This window comes from Pteronotus mesoamericanus, unplaced genomic scaffold (genome assembly GCF_021234165.1).
Source record: "Pteronotus mesoamericanus isolate MK-2021 breed Mesoamerican mustached bat unplaced genomic scaffold, CSHL_Meso_final contig_1210, whole genome shotgun sequence".
Lineage (NCBI taxonomy): Eukaryota > Metazoa > Chordata > Mammalia > Chiroptera > Mormoopidae > Pteronotus > Pteronotus mesoamericanus.
Genome location: NW_026555047.1, coordinates 784,582 through 809,423, shown reverse-complemented (window position 1 = coordinate 809,423; position 24,842 = coordinate 784,582). Strand labels below are relative to the sequence as shown.

The following is a 24,842-nucleotide window of genomic DNA, read 5'->3' as shown; positions in this document are numbered from 1 at the left end:
GGCTCGGTGAGTGACTGCAGCGGGTGTCGTGTGCCCCTCTGACTCAGTGTCCTACTCTGCGGATTTCCCAAAAGGCTTTTCCCCGCCCACCTAGTTGGGTCTCGAACTCACAAATCAGAGCAGGCCTGCGCTCCTGCGAATTGCGGGACTAGAGCCCACAGACGCGGGCGGCCCTGTGGGGATTGTAGTCCCGGCCCCGCCTCTCCCTGGCGCCGACCCCGCCCCTGGAACTACGCTCCCATCGTGCTCTGCGGTATCAGGCAGAGGCTGAGCGAGCGGGCGGGCTGGTTGCTAAGATTTAGTAAAGCGCAACGTTCACGCCTTTCTCCTCAGGTAAGCGCGCGGCCTCCGAGTGTGGGGCTCTCTTGTCCCAGGCTTCCGGGGAGGGCGGGCTGGGGCAGCCACGTGGGTCTCGGCTTCGGGTGGCGATGGCCGCGCGGAGGCTAAAGAGCAGCTAGGCCGGCAAGCACGCGCCTCGGGCGGTCTGGGGAGCGTCGCGTGTGCGCGTGCGCCTGGACCGGGCTTTAGGTCTTGCTCACGGGCTTCCATCGCCCTTCTGCGCGTGCGTGCGCCCCTGAGGCGTGGCATTGAGACCCCGTGCGTCCAGCGGCTGCGGCGCGCCCTGCCCTCGGGTCCTCACAACCAGCCCCCACCCCGCGGCCCCGCCTCCGGGCTGCTGGTTGACCGTCTTCCTCCGCGACTTAAGCAAAGGTCCGTAATCTTTATTACATCTTCAACATTGATGTGTTTTTTTCTTTCTGATACTTATGGGAAGTGTGAGTTTTCAAGGCCCTTAAAAAAAGAAAGATCGTCCCCTAAGGGTATATTTATTGATTTGAGAGAAACAACGTGAGAAAAAAACTTAAGTGTGTTTCGCCCCCCCCCCCCCCCCCCCCCCCCCCGCCCCGGCCCTTTAGGTGCCCACATGGGGATTGAACCTACAGCCTAGGTATATTTCCTGAGATGGGATCGGACCCTTATCTTTTGGTGTATGGAGGATACTCCAACCAACTCAGCCATCCGGTCAGGGCTCAAGGCTTTTTCTTATTTCAGCCGGAATAAGGGGTTTCTCCCACACCCCACAAGCCCAGAGTTCTCGAACTTTCATGCACAGAAGTCCCACTTGTAGGGTACCACACCCAGCAAATAAACAGGACACCTAGTTGATCTCGAATTCCACAAACAAGGAATACCATTTAAAAAAATTTTTTTTTAGTGTAAGTATGTCCCAAAGATTGCATGGGGCACAGTTACACTAAAAAATTCTTCCTCATCTGGAATATGTGTTATCTGGCAATCGCAGTCCATGTGGGAGTTTATTAGAAGCACAGGCTGTGGCCCCCTCCCCTTTGTGGGGCCAGGTCGTAGAAGATACATTTAAAACTGTAGGTGCGTCAGAGGCTCCAGCACTGGCTGTTCTGCCCTGGTCTTCCTATCCTGCTTTGCCTGCTTTCCAGGCCCTGCTGTGGGTCACTGCCTATGAAGAGATGGATTTTCTCACTTTCCGCCCCTGCATGCCTGTGTGGTGGTGATGGATTCCCTCTCACAGAGAGGGAAGCTGCAGTGGGGGTGAGGACAGGGCCAGGTCCAGGCTCTGGCCTTCCTAATCTAAAGATAAGTCTTCCTGTTGGAGGTTTACGTGCCGCCTGCAGAGCCTGACTCAGCTCACTGAATAAGCACCATTTCCCGTGTCCCTCCCAGAGCCAGAGTCCACTTCTGCTAGGACCCCAGGTCCACTCCTTCCCCCACCCCCAGCTGCCACCCAGTGCCCCCAAGAATTCCAGCACACTGCTTTCCAGTTTGATGCCATGGGGGGAGGTGGTCTTAAGCTGATGAGGGGACTTGCAGTTGGGGGTCTCTCTCCCTGGTCCACCAGACCCTCCAGGGACTGCCAATGCAGTTGAGCTTTTCTGGCCCTGGACAGTTGGTGCCTAAGGCAGAGGCACTGCCACCGTAAATGTGACCGGGTCATCTGAAGAGGCTGTGGCCACCCCATGGAGACCAGAACACAGACGTGTTTAGGAGGCTGCAAAAGGTGCAGACAGAGGAGATGGACACACCCAGGGAAGGGACTGAGTGGGGCAAGACCGAGCTGGGCAGGACGGCAGAAAGCTGGGCAGTGATGGGGAGAGGGGGCAGTCAGGGCACCTGGAGTTTGGGGCTTCAAGGATGGAAAGGAATCCCAGGGCAGCACTGCCTCCCACTGTGCTTCAATCCTTGGATGTGTTGAAACAAAAATGTTTGTGCATGTTTAGTTCGTGGGTGGACTGGCGCTCCGTGTGGGGCTTTTGGGGTTGGGGGCTCGTGTGGGCCACCCACTGTGGAACCTGTTTATTTCTCATCTGGACCCACTCTACAGATGAGAAATAAACAGGTTGCACAGAGGGCAACTTGCAGATCCCTCTGTCTTGCAGAGGAACTCGAAATGCACAGTCTGCGAGCTGGTAAGCACTGACCATGAGCCCTGGTCAAGGCCCTCCACCTCTGGGAGACTAAAGAAAGTCTTTAGGACAAGTCTTTCTTGTCCTAAAGAAAGGGGACAGTTCCAGGTTTTCCTAGGTCAGTGGGAGGAGTAGAGGAGCCCGTTCATGGAGGTGTGAGGACACAAGGTATTACATAAAGGCAACTGTCACCAGAGGCAGGCCTTGTTTGGGGTCTGCTGACTTACTGACTGCCAGATGTCCTTTGCCCTCCTCATTTTCCTTCACAGCAGCTTAATTGAGATGCAGTTCACATATTCAAACTGTACATTTTAGTGGTTTTTAGTATAATCACAGGGTTGTAGAAACTCATCACTATCTTAACTCCAGAACATTCCATCACCCCAAAAAGAAACCTGTCCCCATTAGCAGTCACCCCCACCCCCCTTTCCCAGTCCCTGTCAACCACTAACCCACTTTTTGTCTCTATGGATTTGCTCGTTCTGGACATTTCACATAAATGGAATCACGTGTGTGGCTTTTGTGTCTGGCTTCTCTCACTGAGCATCATGTATTCAAGGTCCTTCTACGCTGTGGCATCAGTGCTTCACTCCTTTTTGTGGCTGAGTAATACTCCAGTGTATACATGGACCACATTGTGTCTGTCCATCATCTGTTGATGGACACAGGTTGTTTCTACCTTTTGGCTGTTGGGAATCCTGCTGCTGTGAACATGTGTGTACAGGTTTCTGTGTGGATGTGGGTTTTCCATTTTTCTGGGTACATACTAGGAGGGGAGGGGAGTTGCTAGGTCAAATGGTGACCATCCTGTGATATTTACCTGTCCTCCTTAGAAATTGGCAGCCCAACCAGACCTGTCCCAAAGTCAGCCTCTTTTATTTGTCTCTTGTTTTGGTCAGACAGAAGTTGAACTCTTGGAGGGAAAAGTAAGACTGTGTCTGTCTTTTACTTGCAGATAGTGAGAGCTTTCGTGGCCCAGGGCAGGCCATGCGGGTCCTGGGCATGATGTATATTGGGAGCGGATTCAAAGTTGGCACTGTGGACTCTTCTGTGGGCCCTGCCCAGTACTGGTGTTACGGACGCATAAGGGGCACTCTTTGCATGTTCACATCTCATGGCTGCTGTTGGCACCCTAGTTCACTGTTTGTCAAACTTGTATTGTGAGCTTAGGACACACTGTAGTGGGTGAGGACCTGGCATGGCCTGTGAAGGGCCTAGCCAATAAATAAACAGGGCCCCATGGAGCCAGGGAGTAAGCTACAGGGCACATCATGGGCAGGAAAAGCTCACAGTTGTAAAGTGATTTCAGTATTTCCTGTCCACAGGGGAGAGGCAGGAGGGGCTGGTCCACTCCAAGTACCTGGATAGGCAGTGTTCTGGGTGGGCATTGGCACATGAGCTGCTCTGGAATGCAGTTGAGATTATCTGTGGTTTATCTCTAACATTCTCCAAGGCAGTTCTGATCAATAAGAATATAATATGAGGCACATATGTAAAGTTAAGTTTTTTTAAAGCCATGTTAAGTTTACAAAGTTAATAAGTGTAGTTAATTTTAATAATGTATTGAAGTTAACCTAAGACATGAAGTGTTACCATTTCAAAATGTAGTCAATACAAAAAAATTAATGAGATAGTTTATGTCCTTTCATATTAAGTCTCTGAGATTCAGTGTGCATTTTTGCTCACTTTACATCTCAAGTAAAAAGAGGAAAAAAGTCAATGGCGGTTTAAACTCTGCAAACCAAGAGTTGGTAGGATCTAAGTGAGAGCATGACCGGTGATGCATTTTACTCAGGCTGGAGCTCTTGGACGAGCCCTCAGATTCAGCACACTCCTGGGACGGACTCCTCGGCTCACTCAAGCCTCCTGTGGCTGACAGATGATGCTGTGCTCCGATCTCTGTCTCCCACAGTCAGAGCCCTGCCAAGGATGGACCCCCTGGGCACCATGGAGCACTGTGAGGACAAGAAGGCTGGGAGCCCAAATCAAGAGCCTGCTTTGTGGCAAGCCCTTCCTGTTCTGTCAGAGCAGCAGTCCAGGGACGTGGAGCTGGTGCTGGCCTATGCTGCGCCCATCCTTGACAAGCGCCAGACCTCACGACTACTCAAAGAAGTATCAGCCGTTCATCCGCTGCCCGCCCAGCCTCACCTCAAAAGGGTTCGGCCAAGCCATGATGCCAGCCGTCCACACATGCTGGAGATACTGCTGTGTTTGGCAGGACCGGTTGCAGGCACACGATCACTGGCTGAGCTCCTCCCATGGCCAGCAGTGGACCCCCATGGCCTGGGGCAGCCCTTCCTGGTGCCTGTGCCTGCCTGGCCGCCTCTGACCAGGGGCCAGTTTGAGGAGGCACGTGCCCACTGGCCCACATCGTTCCATGAGGACAAGCATGTGACCCGAGCTCTAGCTGGGCGACTTTTCTCGGCACAGGAGCAGGCTGAGATGCAGGGCTACATGGAGCGGGCTGTGCGGGTGGCACAACAGGCGGCTGCCAGGGGCCTAAGGGCTGTGGGGGCGGTGGTTGTGGACCCAGCCTCAGGACGGGTGCTAGCCACAGGCCATGACTGCAGCAGTGCAGCCAGTCCCCTGCTGCATGCCACCATGGTGTGCATTGACTTGGTAGCCCAGGGACAGGGTCAAGGCACCTATGACTTCAGGCCTCATCCCGCCTGCTCCTTTGCCCCAGCTGCTACCCCTCTGGGTGACCAGACTGTCTCTGTGCGCAAGATGGATGAAGACATGGACATGGAGGAGGATGGCCTCCCCTACGTGTGCACTGGCTATGACCTCTACATTACCCGTGAGCCCTGTGCCATGTGTGCTATGGCTCTGGTGCACTCCCGTGTGCAGCGTGTTTTCTATGGGGCACCCTCACCTGATGGTGCCCTGGGAACCCGTTTCCGCATCCATGCGCGGCCTGACCTCAACCACCGTTTCCAAGTGTTCCACGGTGTGCTGGAGGCCCAGTGCCGCCAGCTGGACCCCGACACATAGGTGCTGTGCTTGTTGGCTCCAGACTGTCCTCTACTCTGCCAGCTTCATCCTCCTCTCAGATCCATGTGGGCCCTGGCTCCCTTACTTTCATCCAAGGGCTGCAATCCTGTTTGTGGATTTCAGGGACATGCCTCCCAGCCCTGGAGCCCGTGCCCACACCATTCCCACTGGTGTGTGGGGCTGCATTTCCGCTAGACCAAGGTTCTCCGTAGGCTGGAGCTTACTGAGGGTCTAGTCAGACCTCGTCACTGAGCACTCAGGCCTCCCTCCTTCATCTGCCTTCACTCTGAGCCCATGGGTTCACTGGGGTTGTGTCCCCTTTGTCTCAAGTCTGACCAGTGAAAATAATAAACACAACCCCCAAACCAGGCTGGTGTTTATTGAGAATTGTGGGGCTGCTTCCACCAAGGGCCTTGGTATACTCAGGAGGAGAGAAGCTTCTGAATCCAATGTGAGCAGAGTCCTGCTCTAGTCCTGGGTCTGGAAGGGTGTGGCTCACTTGGGTGTGTCTGGATTCAGCTAATGAAAAGTCTCCTTTGGTATTATCTCATTTCCCATCCTTCTCAGGTGGCCAGAGGAGTGCCCAAAGACTGAATGCCACAGAGCAGTTAGCACTAGAACCACCTTGTTTGTGTGGGACTCCAGGCAGGCATTTTGTCCATCCAGCAACCATGCACTATCTGAGTGCAAAGGCACTACAGGGATTCCAGGATGTCCCTGTCCCAAGCCAACCCTCAGGCCCCTGGGGATGCTCCCAGGCTGTAGGGACAGGGCAGGCAGGAGGCTCTACCTGGGAGCCAGTGCAGTGGACAGATACGGGTGGGGCATGAGCCTGCTGAGCCAGCAAGGAGAGCCAGCCAGGGCAGCACAGAGGGTCTCAGTAAGAACACCGGTAAGCTGAGGCATGGGTCCCAGGCGACTCAGCATCACTGAAACATTTTTGCCTGGATTGTAGGTGAGAAACACATTCCCAGCGCCTGGCCCCAAGCACAACTGCTGGCCTCCTTTGGGGCAGAGTGTCCCCTGAACCTTCACCTGGGTTGCAGCGGGGCCCTTGGCCCTACAAGGCTCCTAGTGGCAAAAACTACAGGTCAGAGAGGTTGTGTGAACCCAGTCTTGGTGATTTGGAAGTTAGACACTGCAGCCAAAATGAGGCACTCAGGGCTATCTGTGGATAAAGGGTGAGGGAGGATGAAGTGGCAGGAGGGCAGTGAAGGACGTCACCAGGTTCCCAGGAGTGGCCTGGCTTCAGGCTGGCCTGTGAATCGCAGGGGCCTGCTGCCTGAATCCTCCTCCAGCCCCTGCAGATGCTGCCCCGGGGTGTTCTGAGGTGAGGTGATGACTGGGGTCACCCGTTAGGGATGTCCTTTCAGGTAAGAGCCCTCACACCCCTTGAATAGCCTGGGGGTTAGGACTCTTCACTGCAGCCACTTGGGCCTGCAGCTGGTGTCGGGGTCACCTGACAGCCATAGGGACCCCCTGACTGTTGCTATCTCCCCTCCAGGTGGCTGCGGCTTCAGCCTCACCAGGTCCTCATAGCAGAAATGTCAGGTGAGTCTTTCCTGGGGGCCCTGGGGTTCCTGTGTCTGTTCCTCTGGGACATGTACCCAGGTGGCCAGACCCATTATGACCACCACAGGCACCCGCCTCATGTTCCTTTTTCCACAATGACTGTTGGAATCACCTCCCAGCACCGAGCAGCTGACAGGGAGGCACCTGGTTTCCATGTGAACTGTCAGCCAGCATTCGGCCCAGCCAGGCTTTCTGCTGGGACTTGTTTTGTTGATACCACAAGTGGACTCCAAGGTTTGGTCACCTGGATTCATGCCTATACATGTAAGATGACACTCTCATTTCCTTATGGAGGCTGTAGTGAGCCCCAAGGGTGGCCTGCCTCATCCTGCTTTGAAATGGGCAGAGCATACAAGTGAAGTTAGGTGGACCATGGTTAGCCCACTGGTGGCACAGCTGGGATTTAAACCGAGACCCATGGGTTCCAGTCAGTGCAGAACGTTTCACCAAGAAAACAAGGTTTCAGTGGCTTTGAGATTCAACTGGTGGTTTTCTGCCTTCTTCCTGTCATGGCATGTGCTGGTGGGACTGACTGCTGGAAACATCACCCTGTTCTCCCTGTGGGTGGGGGGGATGTCAGTCAGGAAAGGAGAGAGGTGCCGAGGGCCACGGGAGCAGCAGGGCTTGGGGATGGGTGCCTGAGTGGGGACTGTTGCTGGGGTCTTGGGTGCCTGGCCACAGGGCTTGGTTGGGGACCATGAGTAGAGTTTGAGACCAGTGTGCAGCTGACTGTGCCAATGCTGGGGACATCCCTCCAGGCCAGCTCACTAGGAGGGCAGAAGGCTGGAAGCCCTGCCTCTCGTGGTCTAGAGATACCCAGCAGGCAAGCTCAGGACTCTGCAGGCTTCCTGTCTTATTGGGTTGGCCAAAAAGTTCATTTAGTTCTTTCTGTACAATGGTTCTAGTAGTGCTTAGTTGTCTTTTTCATTAGAAACAATTTTGTTAGGTCATACTGTGACAGTTTTCATATCAGTGTGCATTTTTTAAAAAAAAACATCAAAATCGGTGAGTTTTTGTGTAGCCATTTTAATATCGAAGAATGGAAGAAAACACATTTTCAGTGTATTATGTTTTATTATTTCAAGAAAGGTAAAAATGCAACTGAAATGGAAAAAAAAGATTTGTGCAGTATATGGAGAAGGTGCTTGATCCTGACTGATCGAACGTGTCAAAAATGATTTGTGAAGTTTCTTGGTACTACTGACATTTTGGTGAAATAATTCTTTGTTGTGGGGCTATCTGATGCATTGGAAGATGTTTAGCAGCATCCCTGGCCTCTATCCACTAGAAGCCAATAGCGGGAGATAGCCGACATACTCAAAATATCCAAATCAATAAAGTTATTGGTGAAAATGAAAAATGTGTCCTTTTTTTTACAGGAATAACTAAACAGACTTTTTGGCCAACCCAATACTTGGTAAATAAGTGGCTGAGGCTTTTCAGTGGCCCCCAAAGTGTGGCTGCCCCTACCTCCTCCTTCCTCCAGCCCCTGATTTTGCTGCTCCTACACAGGTAGGAGCTCACTCAGGGCCTTTGCTTCCTCTCCCAGAATCCACCAGGCTCCCTTCTTCACCTCCTCAAGTCTTTGTTCAAATGCCACCCTTTAGTGAGGTCCACCCTGACCCTGCTTTTAAGTCACAGCTAACTGATACCCCTAGCCTTGTCTCTGGCAGGCCCCACCTGCTCTGGTGGTTCCTCTGTACGGCAGTCAGCACGTCTCAGAACACTGCACAGTTACCCTTCTGTCATGGTGGTGGTTGGTCCCCCCGGTTGAGGTGGAATCCAAGAACAGGGCTCCATTTGTGTTGTCCTTTGTCATCCTCGCATGTGCTCAGAAGCATGCCCTGCAGCAATGAGGATGAGCAGAAGCACGTTGAGAGACAGCAGGGCAGCACTGACATTATCTGCTGTTGGTCAGATCATGTCCCCAGAAACGCATGTTCAAGTCCTGACCTCTAGTACCTGGGAAAGTAACCTCATTTGGAAATCAGATGTTTTCAGGTGTATTTGTTAAAATGGGGTCACACAAGTAAGGTAGCCCTAATGCAATGACAGTTGTCCTTACAAGAAAAGGGAAATTTGGACACTGACACACACAGGCCATGTGGCCATGGAGGCAGACACAGGAATGATGTGGCTATAAGCCAAGGAGCCCCCATAAGCTGGAAGAGGCAGGAAGGACCCTTCCCTGGAGCCTTGGGAGAGAGCATGGCCCTCAGACACCTTGATTTCAGACCTCTGTCGTCCATATTATGAGGATAAATCTGTTGTTTTAAATCCCCTTTGTGTGGCTGTTTATTACAGGGTACTTATAAATTCCAAGTGCCAGAACCTTCCCTGGGGACGCAGGTATTAACAGCATCTGGTCCTGCATATGAATCTGTGAGTTTCCTGTGATGGCTGTGATACCCAAGAAATCACCACAAATGTAGGGGCTTAAACAGGATTTATCAAGACTTCAACATGGGCCTCATAAGGCTAAACCCAGGTGTGGGCAGAGCTGGTCATTCCCAAGGCTCCAGGGAGAACCATTTCCAGCTTCTAGCATCGCCGCATCTCTGGCTCAGGGCCTCTTTCTCTGTCTTCGCAGCTTCTTCCCTCTCTGACTTGGGCCCTCTTTCCTTCCTCTTAAGAGGACACTGTAAGGAGAGTGAGCCCTGCTGGGGAATCCAGGATCATCCCTATTCTAGGAGTCTTGACTTAATCACATTTGCAAAGTCCCCCTGCCATGTGAGGCAACATGTGTACAGGTCCCTGGACCAGGATGGGAACATATTTACTGCACTGTCCCCAGCCTGGTTTAGTCTCGTGGTGCTCTGTGTCCCCATAGAAAAGGAGAACAACTTCCCGCCACTGCCGAAGTTCATTCCTCTGAAGCCTTGTTTCTACCAGAACTTCTCCGATGAGATTCCCATTGAGCATCAGGTTCTAGTGAAGAGGATCTACCGGCTATGGCTCTGTGAGTGGCGGGATGGGTTATGGGGGGCTCCCCGTACTGCCGCAGAGAGCCAGGCCATGAAGCTGCCCTGTCCCTGGGTTCTTAGAGCCTGGGGTTTTTGTAGATATCTCCTTTCTGATAAAATTCTGCCCTGGAGGAGGCATGGTGTCGTGGACGGAGCAGATAGGGTCAGCTCGGGGGGGAACCTCTGTCCCCCTGAGGCTTCTCTGGCCTGTGATCTTTGTGCAGTGGGGCAGAGGTGTCCTAGTGCTCGTTCTCTAAACCCTAAACCTCAGTTCAGCCTCCTTGCCTCCCCTCCCCAGTCTACTGTGCCACGCTAGCAGTCAACCTCGTCGCCTGCCTGGCCTGGTGGATCGGTGGCGGCTCAGGAGCCAACTTTGGCCTGGCCCTGGTCTGGCTGCTCCTCTTCTCTCCCTGTGGCTACGTATGCTGGTTTCGGCCTGCCTACAAGGCCTTCCGGTAAGTGGGGGCTGGCCATGCCCTTGTGGGGCCTGGGTGTATCTGTGCTGGCAGTGGGCTCAAAGCTGAGTAGCCAGGATGCCCCCAACCACATGTGCCCACCTCCCTGCCGATTCTTGCACTTGGAAGCTGCACCTGCACTATACCGGTAACCCTCTCCCAGGTGCTTGTAATCCTCCTCTTTTGTTCAATTTGAATTACAACTTGTATGAGGGTCTGTGCACAGATAGCTGTTGTGTTACGTTTTTTAATAACTCTTGAGTTATACTTCACATTACATACAACTCAACTAATATATGAGCATTTTTAGAGCCTCCACAAGGTTGTACAACCATCAGCTCCAATTCCACTTACTACCCCAAAAGAAGCCCCATCCCCTTCGCAGTCACCCCCATCTACTCCCCAGCTCATGACACCCACAAAATAAATCCACTGTCTGTCTCTGGATTTGCCTGTTCTGGACATTTCACATAAATTGAATCACACACTGTGTGGTTTTTTGTGCCTGGCTTCTCTCACTGAGCATCATATTGTTCAGGGTCCTTCCACACTGTAGCAAGTGTTAGTGCTTCACTCTTTTTCATGGCTGAGTAATATTCCAGTGTTCATGGATCATATTGTGCCTATCCATTCACCAGCTGAGGGACACTTAGGTTATGTCCACCTTTGGCCGTTACGAATCCTGCTGCTGTGAACATCCGCTCCCATCCAGCTGAGATGTGTCTCTTCTTCACCCCTACATGGTCCCAAAATCCCATCCTTAGAAGGTAGGAGAAGGTCTTAGACTCCTTGCCAGTAAGGAACCCAACAGTGCAGTATCTTCTCAGAGGGGCAGTTTTTAGGCCTCTCATAGTCAGAGCTTGGTGTGAACATGTGTGCAGTAATTTGTGCATGTAGATGCATTTGTTGGCACTTGAAAAAGGGAGAACATTTCATCTTTTCCTGTCCCTGCTTCACACCATCCTCTGGGTTGTTGTCACTGAGAGGCTGGGGCAGCTGTAATGGTTGTTACTCTCCCTCTTCAGGGCCGACAGTTCCTTCAATTTCATGGCATTTTTCTTTATCTTCGGAGCCCAGTTTGTCCTGACCGTTATCCAGGCTGTTGGCTTCTCGGGATGGGGTGCCTGGTAAGTCAGTGAACATGGTCACAGTGATGCATGGTAACACGCAAGAGAGCAGTTTTGTCATTCAGTGAAGGCTGAGGAGTGTAACACAGACCCCAGCTTCTGACGGCTTCCTGCTCTTGTAAATGCTCCAGGGAGGTGCTAGGTTGTGGGGTGGGATGTCTGCTGCACACCAGCACCCAGTGCCTGTGTACAGAGGCTCTGCCTGTGCTGTGCTGTGCTGTGAGTGCTTGGTCACCAGCCATGCTGGTCACGGGAGAGAGCCGGGAGCATGGGCCAGCACTGTGTCCTGGGAGGAAGAGTTCGGAAAACAGCCACCTGTGACCCCACTGTCTAGGGAGAGAGCCGGTCTTCTGTTTGCTTGATTTTAGGGTACTATACAACATTTCTGTGGCTGCTGTAACAAATTATGACCAACTTAGTGACTTATAATGAAACAGACTTCTCATTTCTAGTTCTAGGGAGTTCCCCACAGGTCTCATGGGGCTAAACCCAGGTGTGGGTGGGGCTGATCCTTCTGGAGGCTCCGGGGAAGAATTGTTTCCTGTAGAGGCACCACACCCCTGGCTTGTGGCCCCTTCCTCTGTCTTCACAGACAGCATCATAGCCTCTCCCATCTCTCCTTTCTGCCTCTTGTGAGGACCCTGTGATGACACAGAGCCCCCCAAATAATCCAGAGTCATCGCCATTTCAGGGTATTAACTTAATCCTACCTGCAAAATCCCTTTACCATGCGAGGTAACATGTCCACAGTCCCAGGACCAGGATGTGGGCACCATTGAGGCTGTCACAGACCACAGGTGGTGTCTTCGGCATCCAGTGTTGGGTAGGAGGCATCTGCAGTGGCTCTCTTCGCATGCATACTGCCTGGGAGTGTCCTGATGTGCTTGGTCTCTTGGTTGATTTTTCTCCAAACATCAGAAGCTTATTCTGTCTGAGTAATTATAGCTCCCAATTCAGGGACTTTTTTTTGGTATTGTGTCTCTGAGTCTTGCTCTACTTTTTCTGGTGTTTTCTGGGCCTTGTTTTGCAGTGCCTTTTGGCCATGATTTCCATCGTTTTCCTCTGTCACTTCCTTGTGTCCACTGGGAGAGCCACTGTGACCCGTTCTCCTCAGCAGTGAGAAGTCGTACAGTCTCATTTGTTCCTTGAGGCTCATGTGGGTTTCCATGGCCTCTTCAGCCCCTTCTTCTCAGCTCCTTCCTTACTGTCCGTTTCCTTCTGTCTTTTGCCCTCCCCTGTATGGAGTCTCGAAATCATCTGCTTTTCACCTGAGATCATTTCCAGAACGCATGTTCCTACATCCTCTTGTTGTTTCTCCTTCCCACTCTGCGTGGGACCCCGGATACTGGGTTTCTTCTTGGTTGACACCTGCCTTATCTGGGTCTGGAGGGCCTGTGAGGTACTGCCTTGGGGTCCCCAGGAACACTCCAGGTGTAGGGATTTGTGGCAAGGACCCCAGGACTCAGCAGACAGTTGTCCTCTTGCCTGTGGTTTATACAGAGACAGGACCGCAAAATAAGCTAAGGGAAAGGGTTGTTGGGGCAGGCTGGGGTGGGGGGATCAGGTGCACGCATCCAGAGTCCTTTCCCAGTGGGGTCCCATGGGATGCACTTAATTTCCCCACAACGAGATGTGACAGCATGCAGAAGATGTGATCCCCAGGGTTCTTACTGGGATTGGTCATGTGGACCCGTCTCTGCCTGGCAGGTACAAGATCCTAGATTCCAGGAGGAGAGCAGGTGCTCAGCGTGAGCCATGTGTTTGCACAGGTGTTCTAGAGCCAGGAAGTTCCCCTTGACAGGGAGGGTGTTGGGAGCTCCCAGAGCCCAGATCCCAGATGTCTTCCTATCCTGGTTTCAACTATGTTTAGGCACAGTCACCCTTTTTTCTCCAGGGCTGAGCAGGGGCAGTGGAGGGGGTAAGTGCCAACCATCTGGGGACCTTAGGGAAGAGACTGTCAAAGTGTTTTTCTCTAATGTGAGATTAAAAAGAGGAAGAGAGTAACGATAATGATGGTGGTGCTTATGCAGGTGGGGGTCTGAGTGTTGACTCTTCTGCTCCTCCCCCTAAAGGGGTGTCATTGCCCCCATTCTACAGAAGGGGAGACTATGGCCCAGGATGGGAAAAGTACCTGAGGCCCCATCACTTCCTTTGAGTGTATGGCCAGCAGTCCTTCCTTGCCACCAGTGTTCTGCACTCAGACCCCTGGGCTCGGCAGAGGAGGAATGGAGGACCCTGTGCTTGGCCCCTTGGCCTCCTCTAGGCCTGCTGCCAAGAGTGCTAGGCGGGGAGCTGGGATCCCAAGGTTCTGCAGCTTCAGAAACCTATGCTCACTCCTTCCTGGGTCTTACCCTCCCTGTCCTCCTGGCTCTGGGTGGCCGACAGTCCCCCAGCTGACCACCTGGGGACACGTAGACCTCAGGCTCCCATGAGGACTTCCTGGTGGGGTGGGGGCAAGGATCAGTAAGGACAGTTTCCTGGGGAGACTTTCAACTCATCCTCAAGCAGAGGGGATGCTCCCAGGAGTGCCCCTGTCACGGTTACCCACTCCGGCCGGTCGTGTGTGCCGCAGGCCTTTCACTCCCCGCACACTTGTGGTCTCATTCCTGGGCAGACACATTCCTGTGTCTATGTAGGAGAAGAGTGCTTTAGACTATATTAACATGGTATACATAAACATGACCATGATTTCCATCTCACATCTAAGACTCCCATAGTTCCTTAAACTCTCAGGTGCTCAGCAGTGTTTATACTCTTATATTTCCTGTTGCTTTTTAAATAGCCATTTAACCTTGGCTACTTTGAGGGTTACAGAAGACGCAGAGACAGGACAGAGCACTGCCCTCCAGCTGTCACCCTGACACCTTTGCCTCCACCCAGACTGCAGGCTCCCTTTGCATTTCTGCAGCATTTACACAAGAGCCCTTTTTCTATTCAGGAATCCTTGTATCATTTATTTAGTTGTCACTTTAGCAATGTGTCCACATCAGACCCAGGGGAGCAGTGCCTGTTTCTGTAGGGTGGTATCTCTCTGGCTGTCCCTGATCTGAGGGCACTCCTGCCCGGTGCAGTGTCCCACACTTGGGGTTTTTAGAGTAGTAGCTTTATTGAGATACATATCTCGGACCAAAAATTCACACTTTAGGTGGATAAATCAGTGTTTTTAGTACATCCATAGGGTTGTGCACACATTACCTCTTACCTATTTCCAGAATGTTTCATCACCCCCAAAAGGAAACCCTGGTCCCATCAGCAGTCACCCCCATCCCTTCTCCCAGCCACTAAAACCGTTAATGTAGTTTCTCTCCCTGAGGATTTGCCTGTTGTGGACATTTCACATAAATGGAATCATGCCCTGACTGGTTCCATGGGCATCCTCCCACAAAGTGAAAGGTTGCCAGTTCAATTCATGGTCAGGGCACATGCCTAGGTTGCAGGTTTGGTCGCCAGTCAGGGTGCATGAGAGAGGTACCCAGTTGATGTTTCTCTCTTTTTCTCCCTCCCTTCCCCAGTCTCTAAAATGAATAAATAAGTAAGTAAATAAATTATTTTTAAAAAAATGGAATCACATACCTTTTGTGTCAGGCTTCTCTCACTAAGCATCATGTTTTCATTGGTTCATCGACATTGTAGTGAGTATCTGTGCTTCCTTCCTTTTCATGGCCAAGTAATATTCCACTGTGTGGATGAACCACACTGTATTGATCTGTTTGTCAACTGATAGACACTTGGATTGTTTTGACTTCTTTGCTATTGTTAGTAGTGCTGCTATGAAGTTTCTGTGTGTTTGTGTGGATATGTGTTTTTGTTTCTCTCAAATGTATACCCACAAATGGCATATCTGGGTGACATGGTAACTTTCAATTTTAACCTTCTGAGGAGCTGCCAGATTCCCCCACAGATTTTGCAGGCTGTGTCCCCTGCTGTCCTTTCTCATGTTCTGTCCCCCTTTCCCTGGTTCTGGCCCCTCCAGCCCCTGGCTGAGTGGCTCTGGGGGAACACCTGGAGTGCCCTGGTCTCCCTGGGCTCCGCCCCGTCCCTGCCCTCTGTGCCCAGGCCTCTCTCCATCCTCCTGTTTCCCATGCTGCATGTCTTGGCTTCTCTGGATACAATTGAGGTGCAGCAGGCTCGCTCACTCATCTGTTTGTAGCTGCTTGAGGCCCAGCTGTTCTGAGTGATGTCATTCTGGGTTGTAAATGTGCTTGTTCTCTGGGAAGTGGGCAGTTGCCAGCTCACTCCTGGGTGAGTGTAGGAGGTAGTGCCTCGGAGCAGGCTCTCCATTCCACGTTCCCAACTGTGGGTACGTTCATTCTCCCCAGAGACCACGATCCTTGGTCTGGGGCCCCCACCTGCTCAGCCCCTTGTTCCAGGGCTCCTGATCTGATGGGAGATCCCCAGAAAATACAGTGCTTCTTACCCTCCCAGGAGCCTGAGAGTGCTGCCCCCTCCCTACCCAGTAGTGTCCAGCCACCCCAGCTGCCTGTCCATTTCACTCAGCACCTACCTGAGTCTTCCATTGCCTGGTTTGGCTCACACCCCTCAAAGTACAAAGCAGCATGTATAGAATGTTCCTCCTTCATTCACAGAATGGGAGCAGGTACTCTGTTCACATGTACCTGTAGTGTACATATGTGCACACATGTATGCTTTCATAAACAGTCTCTAGAAGGATACATAGCAAGTACATCACATTGATTCCCTCTAGGCTGGGGAGGGGGATTTGACAGGAGAGAGACTGTTTATTGTATATTTTAAGTTTCCTGAACCTTGAACTTTGTGGTTTTACTACTTGTTCCAAAAAAATGTTCTCAAAAATACCGTATTTCTTGCTTTCCCTTCCCAGAAGCAGGCAGATAAGCAGATGGACATTATTTTTTCTTTTTTTTTTTTTAAGATTTTACTTATTTTTAGGGAGAAGGGAAGGAAGGGAGAAAATGAGAGAAACATCAATGTACGAGAAAAACAGATTGGTTGCCTCTTGCATACCGCTAACTGGGGACCTGACCCTCAACCCAGGCGTGTGCCTGGCTGGGAATTGAATTGGTGATCCTTTGGTTCATAGACCGGCACTCAATTCACTGAGTCACACCAGCCAGGGCAGATGGACGTTATTCTTTATGTGGGCCAAGGATATGCTTGTTTTATAGGACATTGCTGTGCCAATTGAACTTCAGCTTCCTTTCTTGCCTCGTATTTTTCTGTCGTCTCCTTAGTGTTCTGTTGTGTGGCTATAGTATTATTTATATTTTTCTTATTCCCAGGCAGTGGACATGTAGGGTATTCCCAGCTTTTCATTATTTCAAAAGATTACTGTAGCATTAATTCTTGGAAGTAGAATAGTTGGGGTAACTAAATCTTTTTACTGATAATGCCCCATTGACCTCCAAAAAGGGTATACACTACCACTAACAGTGGTATTTGTGCTTCCGTTTTCTCAAACACGTGACATTTGCCTACGTGATGGTAGGAGAACGATGCTTATTCTAACTTGCACATCTTTATTGGGGGGTTTGAGCATCATTTTGTGAGTTTGTTGGACCCTTGGTAGTCCTTGTGAGAATTGTCTTTTTCTTGTTAGTTTGTCAGAGCTCTTTATGTATGGAGGGTAGCTGTCCCTTGTCTGGCAGACACGCTGGTACCCACACTCTCTCTTTCCCCTTGCAGTGGTTGGTTGGCAGCGATTGGGTTCTTCCAGACCAGTGTTGGGGCTGCTGTCATCATGCTGTTTCCGGCCATCATGTTCACAATGTCAGCTGCCATGATGGCCATTGTGATCATGAAGGTAAGTCCTCTGAGTCCTGAGACATCCAGCTTCTTCCCATACGTCCTCTTGCCTGGCACCAGGGACTCATCCCCATTTCAGGAGCAAGAGACTGAGTGTCTCGGAAGGACATGGTCTGCGTCAGCAGGGAAGTCCCTCCCAGGGTCTAGACCCTCAACTGCTCAGGCCAAGACACAGTCTGTCCCATCCATGGTGGTCTTCCAAGGAGGAATGACTTGGGGAAATGGCATAGTGTGGGCTAATGATGACTACATCTCCCTTTAGGGGTGCCCCCTGCGCACACACGTCACAAAGATCTGACCACGCTGGCTACATGTTGCCGTCTGTAGTTAAATTCAAATTAAGTAAAATTAAATAAAACTAAACATCGAGTGTGTCCATTGTGTCCAGCCCATCCCATGTGCTTAGTGGCCTCTTGGGGCTGGTGACTTCACATTGACAGTTTGCAGCATCATGGAAAACTCCCCTAGATTGCACCGCTTCTAATATGTGGGGACTTCCAGCGAGAAACATTTTCGCTGTAGTCCTGGAGGCACTGGCCACTCGAGAGTTGTCCCAGAACCATGTGAAAGCCAGTGGGCGATGACGAGGTTGACGATGTGTCCACCCCAGCCCTCCCAGAGGTGGCCATCTCCACTGCATGCACAGGGGTACTGCTCAGGGAGGCTGCCCGTGTGCTGGGCTGCAGGATTGCCACAATTTTTAGAGCTGGGTGTGGAGTCCCTCCCGGCCTCCTTGCCATGTGGTTCTAGCTGTTCTCGCATGCTTTGAAGCTGGGCTGTTTGATTCGTGCACTTGGTTGTCAGAGAGGACAAAGGAGTGCTTGTCTCCCCCCTTTTGCATCCAAACATCCTTTCAGCTGTAGGACATTCTGAAGGGAAACATCAACACAAACCATGAACGCATTTAGAAATAACCACAGGTGATTGTTGGTGAGATTCCAGAGCAAAATTCATAGGAAAACTGAGGTCGTGTCCAACAGGAACTTCTGCTCAGCAGCAAACATATAACAAATATGAGAGAGATAAGCTGGGAAAATTCCTGCACAGTGTGAGAGAGAAAGGGCTTATGGGCTTAAAACAGGCTGAGTTCCCCCCCAAAGACACAGGTGACTCCCTCTTTTGGGTCCCCAGGGCCACCCCAGGTTCGGAGATTTGCTGGGAAGAGTTGCATAGAAGAAAGATACATTCCCGTGGAAAATGACAAAACTATTTATTTTCACTAGTAATCAAGAATCTCATCCTAAAACAAAGTGCCATTTTCTTGGTTATTGAATTTGCAAGGATTTCTAGAAAGAAAACAGCCAGGTGTTCCCAGTGGTGCAGCTGGAGGCAGGGCAGCACAGCCTTTCTGGGTGGTGGGGAGTCAGTGGTCTGTCCCTAAGGGCTTCTGCTGAGGAAATCATCACTATCTAGTACCCAGTGATGGCTATGTGTGAAATGCAGGGTCTAGGGTCTGACAGTCTCATGTCAAGAGAGCATCCAGTGATCATCACAAGTTTCTTGTGGGTTTCTCCGTGCCAAGCCATTACCTGCAAGTACCCAGGGAGGGACAAGCCCCAAATCCATGGCAGGAAAAACCTCTCTCCATGACAGTTGTACTGTGGGCTTCATAGGACAACAGAGGTTGGCACCAAGAGGCACCAGGGGGCTGTGGCTCAGGGCTTGGTTTTCTGAGTTCATGCTTCGGTTTTAACATTTCCACAAAAACTATTCTATGACTTTTGTAATTCCTTTAAGAAAACCTTGACTTTAAACATGAGTGGCCTCCCCATCGTTCACAGAAGTACTGATCACTGTCCTCTGCCACCACCCTCTGCAGGTGCACAGGATCTATCGGGGATCCGGTGGGAGCTTCCAGAAGGCACAGACAGAGTGGAGCACGGGCACTTGGCGGAACCCACCATCTCGAGAGGCCCAGTTCAACAACTTCTCAGGGAACAGCCTGCCTGAGTACCCTACAGTGCCCACCTATCCAGCCAGTGGCAGCCAGTGGCCTTAGAGGGAACTGACTGGCCTTGCCACCCACCTGCCATTGCCATCCCTCCTCCTCCTCCTCCTCCTCATCCACTCCTGGCAGCCATGCTGGGGCTGGTGAGGCCCTAGTCATCTGTTCCCTGCCTTCCCAGGTGGCAGGTAGGCCCCTCCCTCAGCCAGGTCAGCAGCAGGGTTGGTGGCCACCGGGAGCTCCCTCAGTTGGGATGGCAGACTCCAGGAGCTCTTGGGGACCCATGTTCGTGCTCATCTCACACCCAAGAGAGGAGCTCCTGGCAAGCACTGCCCAGAAGCCGCCAGCTGTGCCATTCGGCAGAAGGATGCCCCTCTTGCTCGTGAAAAAGTTTGGTCACATAATGTCTACTGCCACGCCATACCCTCTCCATTTGGGATCTCAGAGGGCTGACCCTGGGCCTCCCCACAAAGTTGGAAGCAGGTTGGGTGCCCTCCATCCCAGGGCTGGTGATGCTAAGAAGGGCTCTGCAAATCTCCCCACCCCCATTTAGGGCCATCACCCTCTCCCAGTACTCAGGAAGAGGGGGGCCTTCTCAGTACCAGGTTCCCTTCCATGCTGGTGACAGAGGCACTTCATGTGCAGTCAGGTCCTCAACATTTTTATCCTCTTGAGTTCTCTGTTCATTTGTAGCTGGAGGCTCATGGGATAGCTAGAGGCCAGTTCCCCACTTCAGTGCCAGGATCTTCTCAGCTTCTCCCTGTCCATCTCTCCCAGTTGCTTGCCTCCAGCCTCCTTGCCTACATGTCGCTGTCCCCCCAGAAACACGCTCTTTCCCCATAATGGGTGTTAGAACCCCAAGTCCTAGGTTGGTTGTACTCATGCCAGGAACTTTGTAGGATGTCCATCTAGATCCAAAACCTGGGATGGAATCCTTTAAGGGATGGTGTCGGCTTCTCCCCCCACCATGCAAACAAGAAAACGTGCATCTCACAGCGTGCATATGTGGCCTCGAGGTCACCATCATACAGAGGCCTGAGTACTAGGCCAGCCACCACTTAGGCCACGATCCATACCGCCATTTTCTGGATATGCAGAAGCAGGTGTCATTTCTCAGGAGAACAGTATTTCAGGAAGAGACACGATATGACACATCTCTGTGCCTTACTGAGGAATCTGAACACCGTCACTTTTCTCCCCCCAGTCCTCCAGTCGAGCTCGCTCTGAGGTGGAGGAACCGTATGTCCTGTGGGCATTGCCACAGCACTTTTGTGAACAGACTGGCTGAGGGCGGTGTCCTGATGGTCTCTCAGCCTCTTGGCCAGGCTTCCAGTAATGTTGCCCCTCAGCTCCTGCCTGCCTGTCCCTTGGGGCGGGGCCAGGGACCCGTCCCTGTCACAACGTGCTCCACTGGGCTGCCAGTTTTTCAGAAGCTCTGGTACGGCTGGAACGTGTTCTCACACCCACACTTTGGTTTCTTCTGCCCAATGCCACATGGTACCCAAGGATGGCCAAGGTCCCTGAGGGAGCATTCGGGCCTGATGGGGGGTGGTCGCCCGGCTATGGTTTCTTTTGGAACCGTGACCACCCCAGCTGACAGACTGGCCTTGAGGGGGGCCTGGAGGCTTCCAAGGGTGAGTCCTGAACAAAAAACAGCTTTGGTCGGCCAGGTTCTAGGTGACGTCCCCAAGCCAGCTTCCTGCAATTGACAGGTTTCACACTGCTAATTGTGGACTGAACCTCCTTGTGACTGATTGTTAACAGAGCTGATTAACCAGGTGCAGGATGAACGTACATGAGCACCCTTCAACCCCCACCCCTCTGTACTTGGAGCCCTTGTTACATACATTGTAGTAGTTTTTGTTACTTAAAAATATTCTGGAAATAAATACATCCTTTCTGCAGCAGACCAAGCCTCCCGGGGGGGGGGGGGGGGGGCGGGTGTGTGTGTGTGTGTGTGTGTGTGTGTGTGTGTGTACACCCACCCACATCCTTTCTGCAGCAGACCAAGCCTCCCAGGGGCGGGGGGGGGGGTGTTGTGTGTGTGTGTGTGTGTGTGTGTGTGTGTGTATGTGTACATGTACACGTACAGTGCCTGGGCCTTCCCCTGTCAAGTACCTCAGCACCTATGGCCTCCAGCAGAATAAGATCAGGACCAGCCTGTGCACTGCACTCAGACCCAGGTTTTGCTGATGGGCTGCCTCTGCCCACAGACTGCCCCACAGGCACCGGACCTCCCTGCACACCAAGAACAGAGTCCAGCAGTGTGCATCCCAGGCATCTTGGCGCTCATGTGATGTCCACACACCACTGCAGTGTGGTTTCCTTCAGGTTCTTTTAAATCAACTTGTTTTCTTCACATTTAACAGTTTGCATTTGAAAAAGGAGATTCACGGAAAATGAAGAGCCAGTTTGCCTTTGTTATTCAAAGAGCTGAGGTCCGAGAAAACCTCAGTGTATTGTTTGTTGACTCCAAGGACAGGGGTTGATTAGGATTTACGTGTGCACCGGTGGCAGCCAACCAGTGAAGTTTTCTGCCAAGTCCCATCCGGCCTGCAGATGGGCCACACCAGGAGAGGCTGGCAGGTGAAACTTTACGACCACCCAGACACTCCCGGTGCAAGCTTATAGAGTACAGGAAACACAGCAACACGGGGCTTGCAGGGGGAGGAGGACTTGCATGTGCACAAGCTGTGTGAGATCAAAACGAAAGCTGTTCCTCTGTACTTGTTTACAGTCCAGGCTCACATCTGAGAACAGTTTCTGTTTTGTCATTTTTTTAAGATTTTATTTACTTTTAGAAGGGAAGGGAGGGAGAAAGGGAGAGAGAAACATCGATGTGTGAGTGAAACGTACCGGTTGCCTCTTGCATGCCCCCAGCTGAGGACCTGGCCCTCAACCCAGGCATATGCCCTCACTGGGAGTTGAACCGGTGACCTCTCGGTTTGCAGGCCAACACTCAATCCACTGAGCCACACCAGCCAGAGCATGTTTGGCCATTTCTTGACTGAGGTTCTGGCCAGGCTCCTGAGTTGGTCCCACAGTCCACTTACTGATGGCCTTCATCATATTACCTATTACCTATTCCCATAGGGTGGGAGGGAGACTTGGAGCATGGGGAGGGGCCCTGTGTTCTCACATACCGTACAGCTTTCCATAAAGGAAAAATAGTGGTGGATGCAGCTGGACTAGAAGCGACTCTTAACAGGGGCCCGGCTAGAGGACCTCTCCCCAACCCTGGGGCTTGTGGGGGCCTGCTGGTAGCAGAGTGGACATCCCCAAGCACACATGGGACAGAGGGCAGCAATCTCTTATTCCACAAGACACTTCGCCACCGTGGGAAGGAAGCTAGGTCTACAGGAAGAAACCAGACACTGTGTCCCTCCAAATTAACATGCAGAAGTCCTTAACCCCTGGAGGCTTAGGATGGACCTTATTTAGAAAATAGGGTCTTTCCAGGTGTAACTAGTTAAGGTGAGGTCATACCGGAGCAGGATAGCACTAATCCCACTTTATATAAAGAGAACATTGGACACAGACAACACAGGGAATCACCATGTGAAGATGGAGGCAGAGATAGGGATGATACATCTGTAAGCCGAGATCACCAGGGATGCTCGTGCCACCAGAAGCTGGGAGAGATGAGATTAACAGGAAAATGTCAAGAGAAGTGAAGAAATGGGGAGATTGGGGAGCACTGTGCCTTAGGAACAACACAACCAGTGGTGCATGGGTACTGGATTGGGTGGACATGCCTTGAGGACAGAGAGCAGGTGTCCCTGGCTGGGTTAGAGGTGGGCTTGGTGACAGGGCAAAGCAGGAAAAGAAGAAACCAGGAAAGTGAGAAAAGATTAGCAGCAAGGAGGCAGAGGGCACCCAGGCCTGGAGACATGTAAGGACACAGGATGGGGTAAAGCTGAGAGAGAGGACCGAGGACAGTTGAGAAGAGGCTGTTGGCAGGGTGGCCGTGACAGGACCACAGATGGGTGGCTTAAACTGCAGGGATTTATCCTCTCACATTCTGGAGCCAGAAGTCCAAACCCAAGCTGTCCCAGGGGACAGGCCCTTCTTGCCTCCTCGAGCTTCTGGGGGCACCAGCGTCCCTGGGACTGGGGCCACATCACCCCAGTCGCTGCCACCATCTTCACCCAGCCATCTCAATTGATGTTTCTATGTCTTACAAGGACACCATCCTTATATTTGGGGTCACCCTAATCTGGGATGATTTCATCTCAAGATTATTTTTTGTTAATTATTTATTACATTTTTTCCATTACCATTTATCCCCCTTACACCCCTCTCCTCCTTAAAGTCACCACACTGTTGTCCATGAGCCCTTTCTTCTTTTTGCTAAATCCCTCCACCCTCTAACCCTCTCAGTCTTGAGATTTAAAAATATATATATATTTTTTTTAGAGAGGAGGAAGGGAAGAACAGAGGGAGAGAAACATCGATTGCTTGCCTCTCACACATCCCCAGCTGGGGACCTGGCCTGCAACCCAGGCATGTGCCCTGACTGGAAATCAGAACCAGAGACCTTTTGGTTCACAGGTGAGTGCTCAATCCATTGAGCCACACCAGCCAGGTCTTGAGATTCTTAATTATATCTGCAAAGACCCTGTTTCCAAATAACATCCCATTCACAAGTTCCAGGATGTGTATACAACTCTGAGACCTCCACTCAGCCCCTGCAGGGGAACCACTGGCTTTGAAGTGGGAGAAAGTACAAGGCAGCGTGGACTGGAAGATCTGCTGGCCACGCCCAGGTGAGGCTGCACCAAGGGGCTTGGTAGTGGGACACAGTGTTCCTGGGACAGGCCAAGAGCTGTGTTCATGGTGCAGTGGGTGCAAAGCTCAAAGGTGCCTCAGGTGAGGGCAGGAGGAGGGGACCTGGGGACATCTGGGGGAGGGGTGGGCTGAGAAGCCTCCTTAGCAGAATCCAGATGGAGGCACTGACCATGGCCAGGCACAGAAACAGGTCACCTCTAGTGACAGGAGGCTGGTGGACTAGGAGGTCCTGCTACTAACAGTTAGTTTCCAGGTGCCACCTCCTTGCAAGCCTTTCTTTAGCTCAGCTGCCCCCTCAGCTATCTGGGCCAGGTCATTTTCCGTGGGGCTGACCTGAGCATTGTGGGGTATGGAGCAGTATTCTTTGCCCCACCCACTTGCCAGGAGCACCCCCAGTCATGACAGATACCCTAGACATCATCCCGTGTCCCCTCAGGGACAGGATTGTCCCGGGTGAGATCCCTGCTTTAGCTGCAAGGTTTGACCTGGCAAAATTGTTCTTAGTGCAAACAAAGGGCAGCAGAGTTGGAAAAATTAACACAGGGGCTTTTTTTAAGGCATTTTATTTATATTTTTATTTATTTTTTTAATGCTCACCCAAGGACATGCCCACTGATTTTAGAGTAAAAGAGAGGGAGAGGGAAAAAAACATTGATGGGAGAGACAAAACATCAATCAGCTGCCTCCCACACTTGCCACAACTGATAGGGACTGAACCTGCAATCCAGGCACATGCCCTGACCTGGAACCAAACCCATGGCCTTTCAGTTCAC

At 51.7% G+C, this 24,842-nt stretch overlaps 2 protein-coding genes across 4 annotated transcripts; both read left to right on the top strand.

Moving 5' to 3' along the window:
• Nucleotides 1-250: 250 nt before the first annotated feature.
• ADAT3 (adenosine deaminase tRNA specific 3) lies at nt 251-5,825 on the top strand. The gene is made up of 2 exons (XM_054587162.1): nt 251-333; nt 4,237-5,825. The coding sequence occupies exon 2, from the start codon at nt 4,371-4,373 to the stop codon at nt 5,433-5,435; it is 1,065 nt and encodes a 354-aa protein (XP_054443137.1). The 5' UTR covers nt 251-333; nt 4,237-4,370; the 3' UTR covers nt 5,436-5,825.
• On the top strand, nt 253-21,182 carry SCAMP4 (secretory carrier membrane protein 4). Of its 3 annotated transcripts, none has more exons than XM_054587172.1 (7): nt 253-333; nt 6,940-6,986; nt 9,838-9,966; nt 10,269-10,425; nt 11,451-11,552; nt 17,217-17,334; nt 19,156-21,182. In XM_054587172.1, the coding sequence occupies exons 2-7, from the start codon at nt 6,980-6,982 to the stop codon at nt 19,333-19,335; spliced, it is 693 nt and encodes a 230-aa protein (XP_054443147.1). In that variant the 5' UTR covers nt 253-333; nt 6,940-6,979; the 3' UTR covers nt 19,336-21,182. The 3 variants fall into 3 exon arrangements, with proteins under 3 accessions (XP_054443147.1, XP_054443163.1, XP_054443155.1); XM_054587180.1 differs by lacking the exon at nt 253-333 and adding an exon at nt 687-711; XM_054587188.1 differs by lacking the exon at nt 11,451-11,552.
• Nucleotides 21,183-24,842: the final 3,660 nt, after the last annotated feature.

What these genes read in the sequence shown, in the direction of transcription:
- ADAT3 (XM_054587162.1), top strand. Translation starts at nt 4,371, where the DNA reads ATGGACCCCCTGGGCACCATGGAGCACTGTGAGGACAAGAAGGCTGGG.
- SCAMP4 (XM_054587172.1), top strand. An exon ending in GATCTACCGGCTATGGCTCT is followed by an intron (nt 9,967 to 10,268) that starts GTGAGTGGCGGG and finishes TCCCCTCCCCAG; the next exon opens with TCTACTGTGCCACGCTAGCA. An exon ending in TTCTCGGGATGGGGTGCCTG is followed by an intron (nt 11,553 to 17,216) that starts GTAAGTCAGTGA and finishes TTCCCCTTGCAG; the next exon opens with TGGTTGGTTGGCAGCGATTG.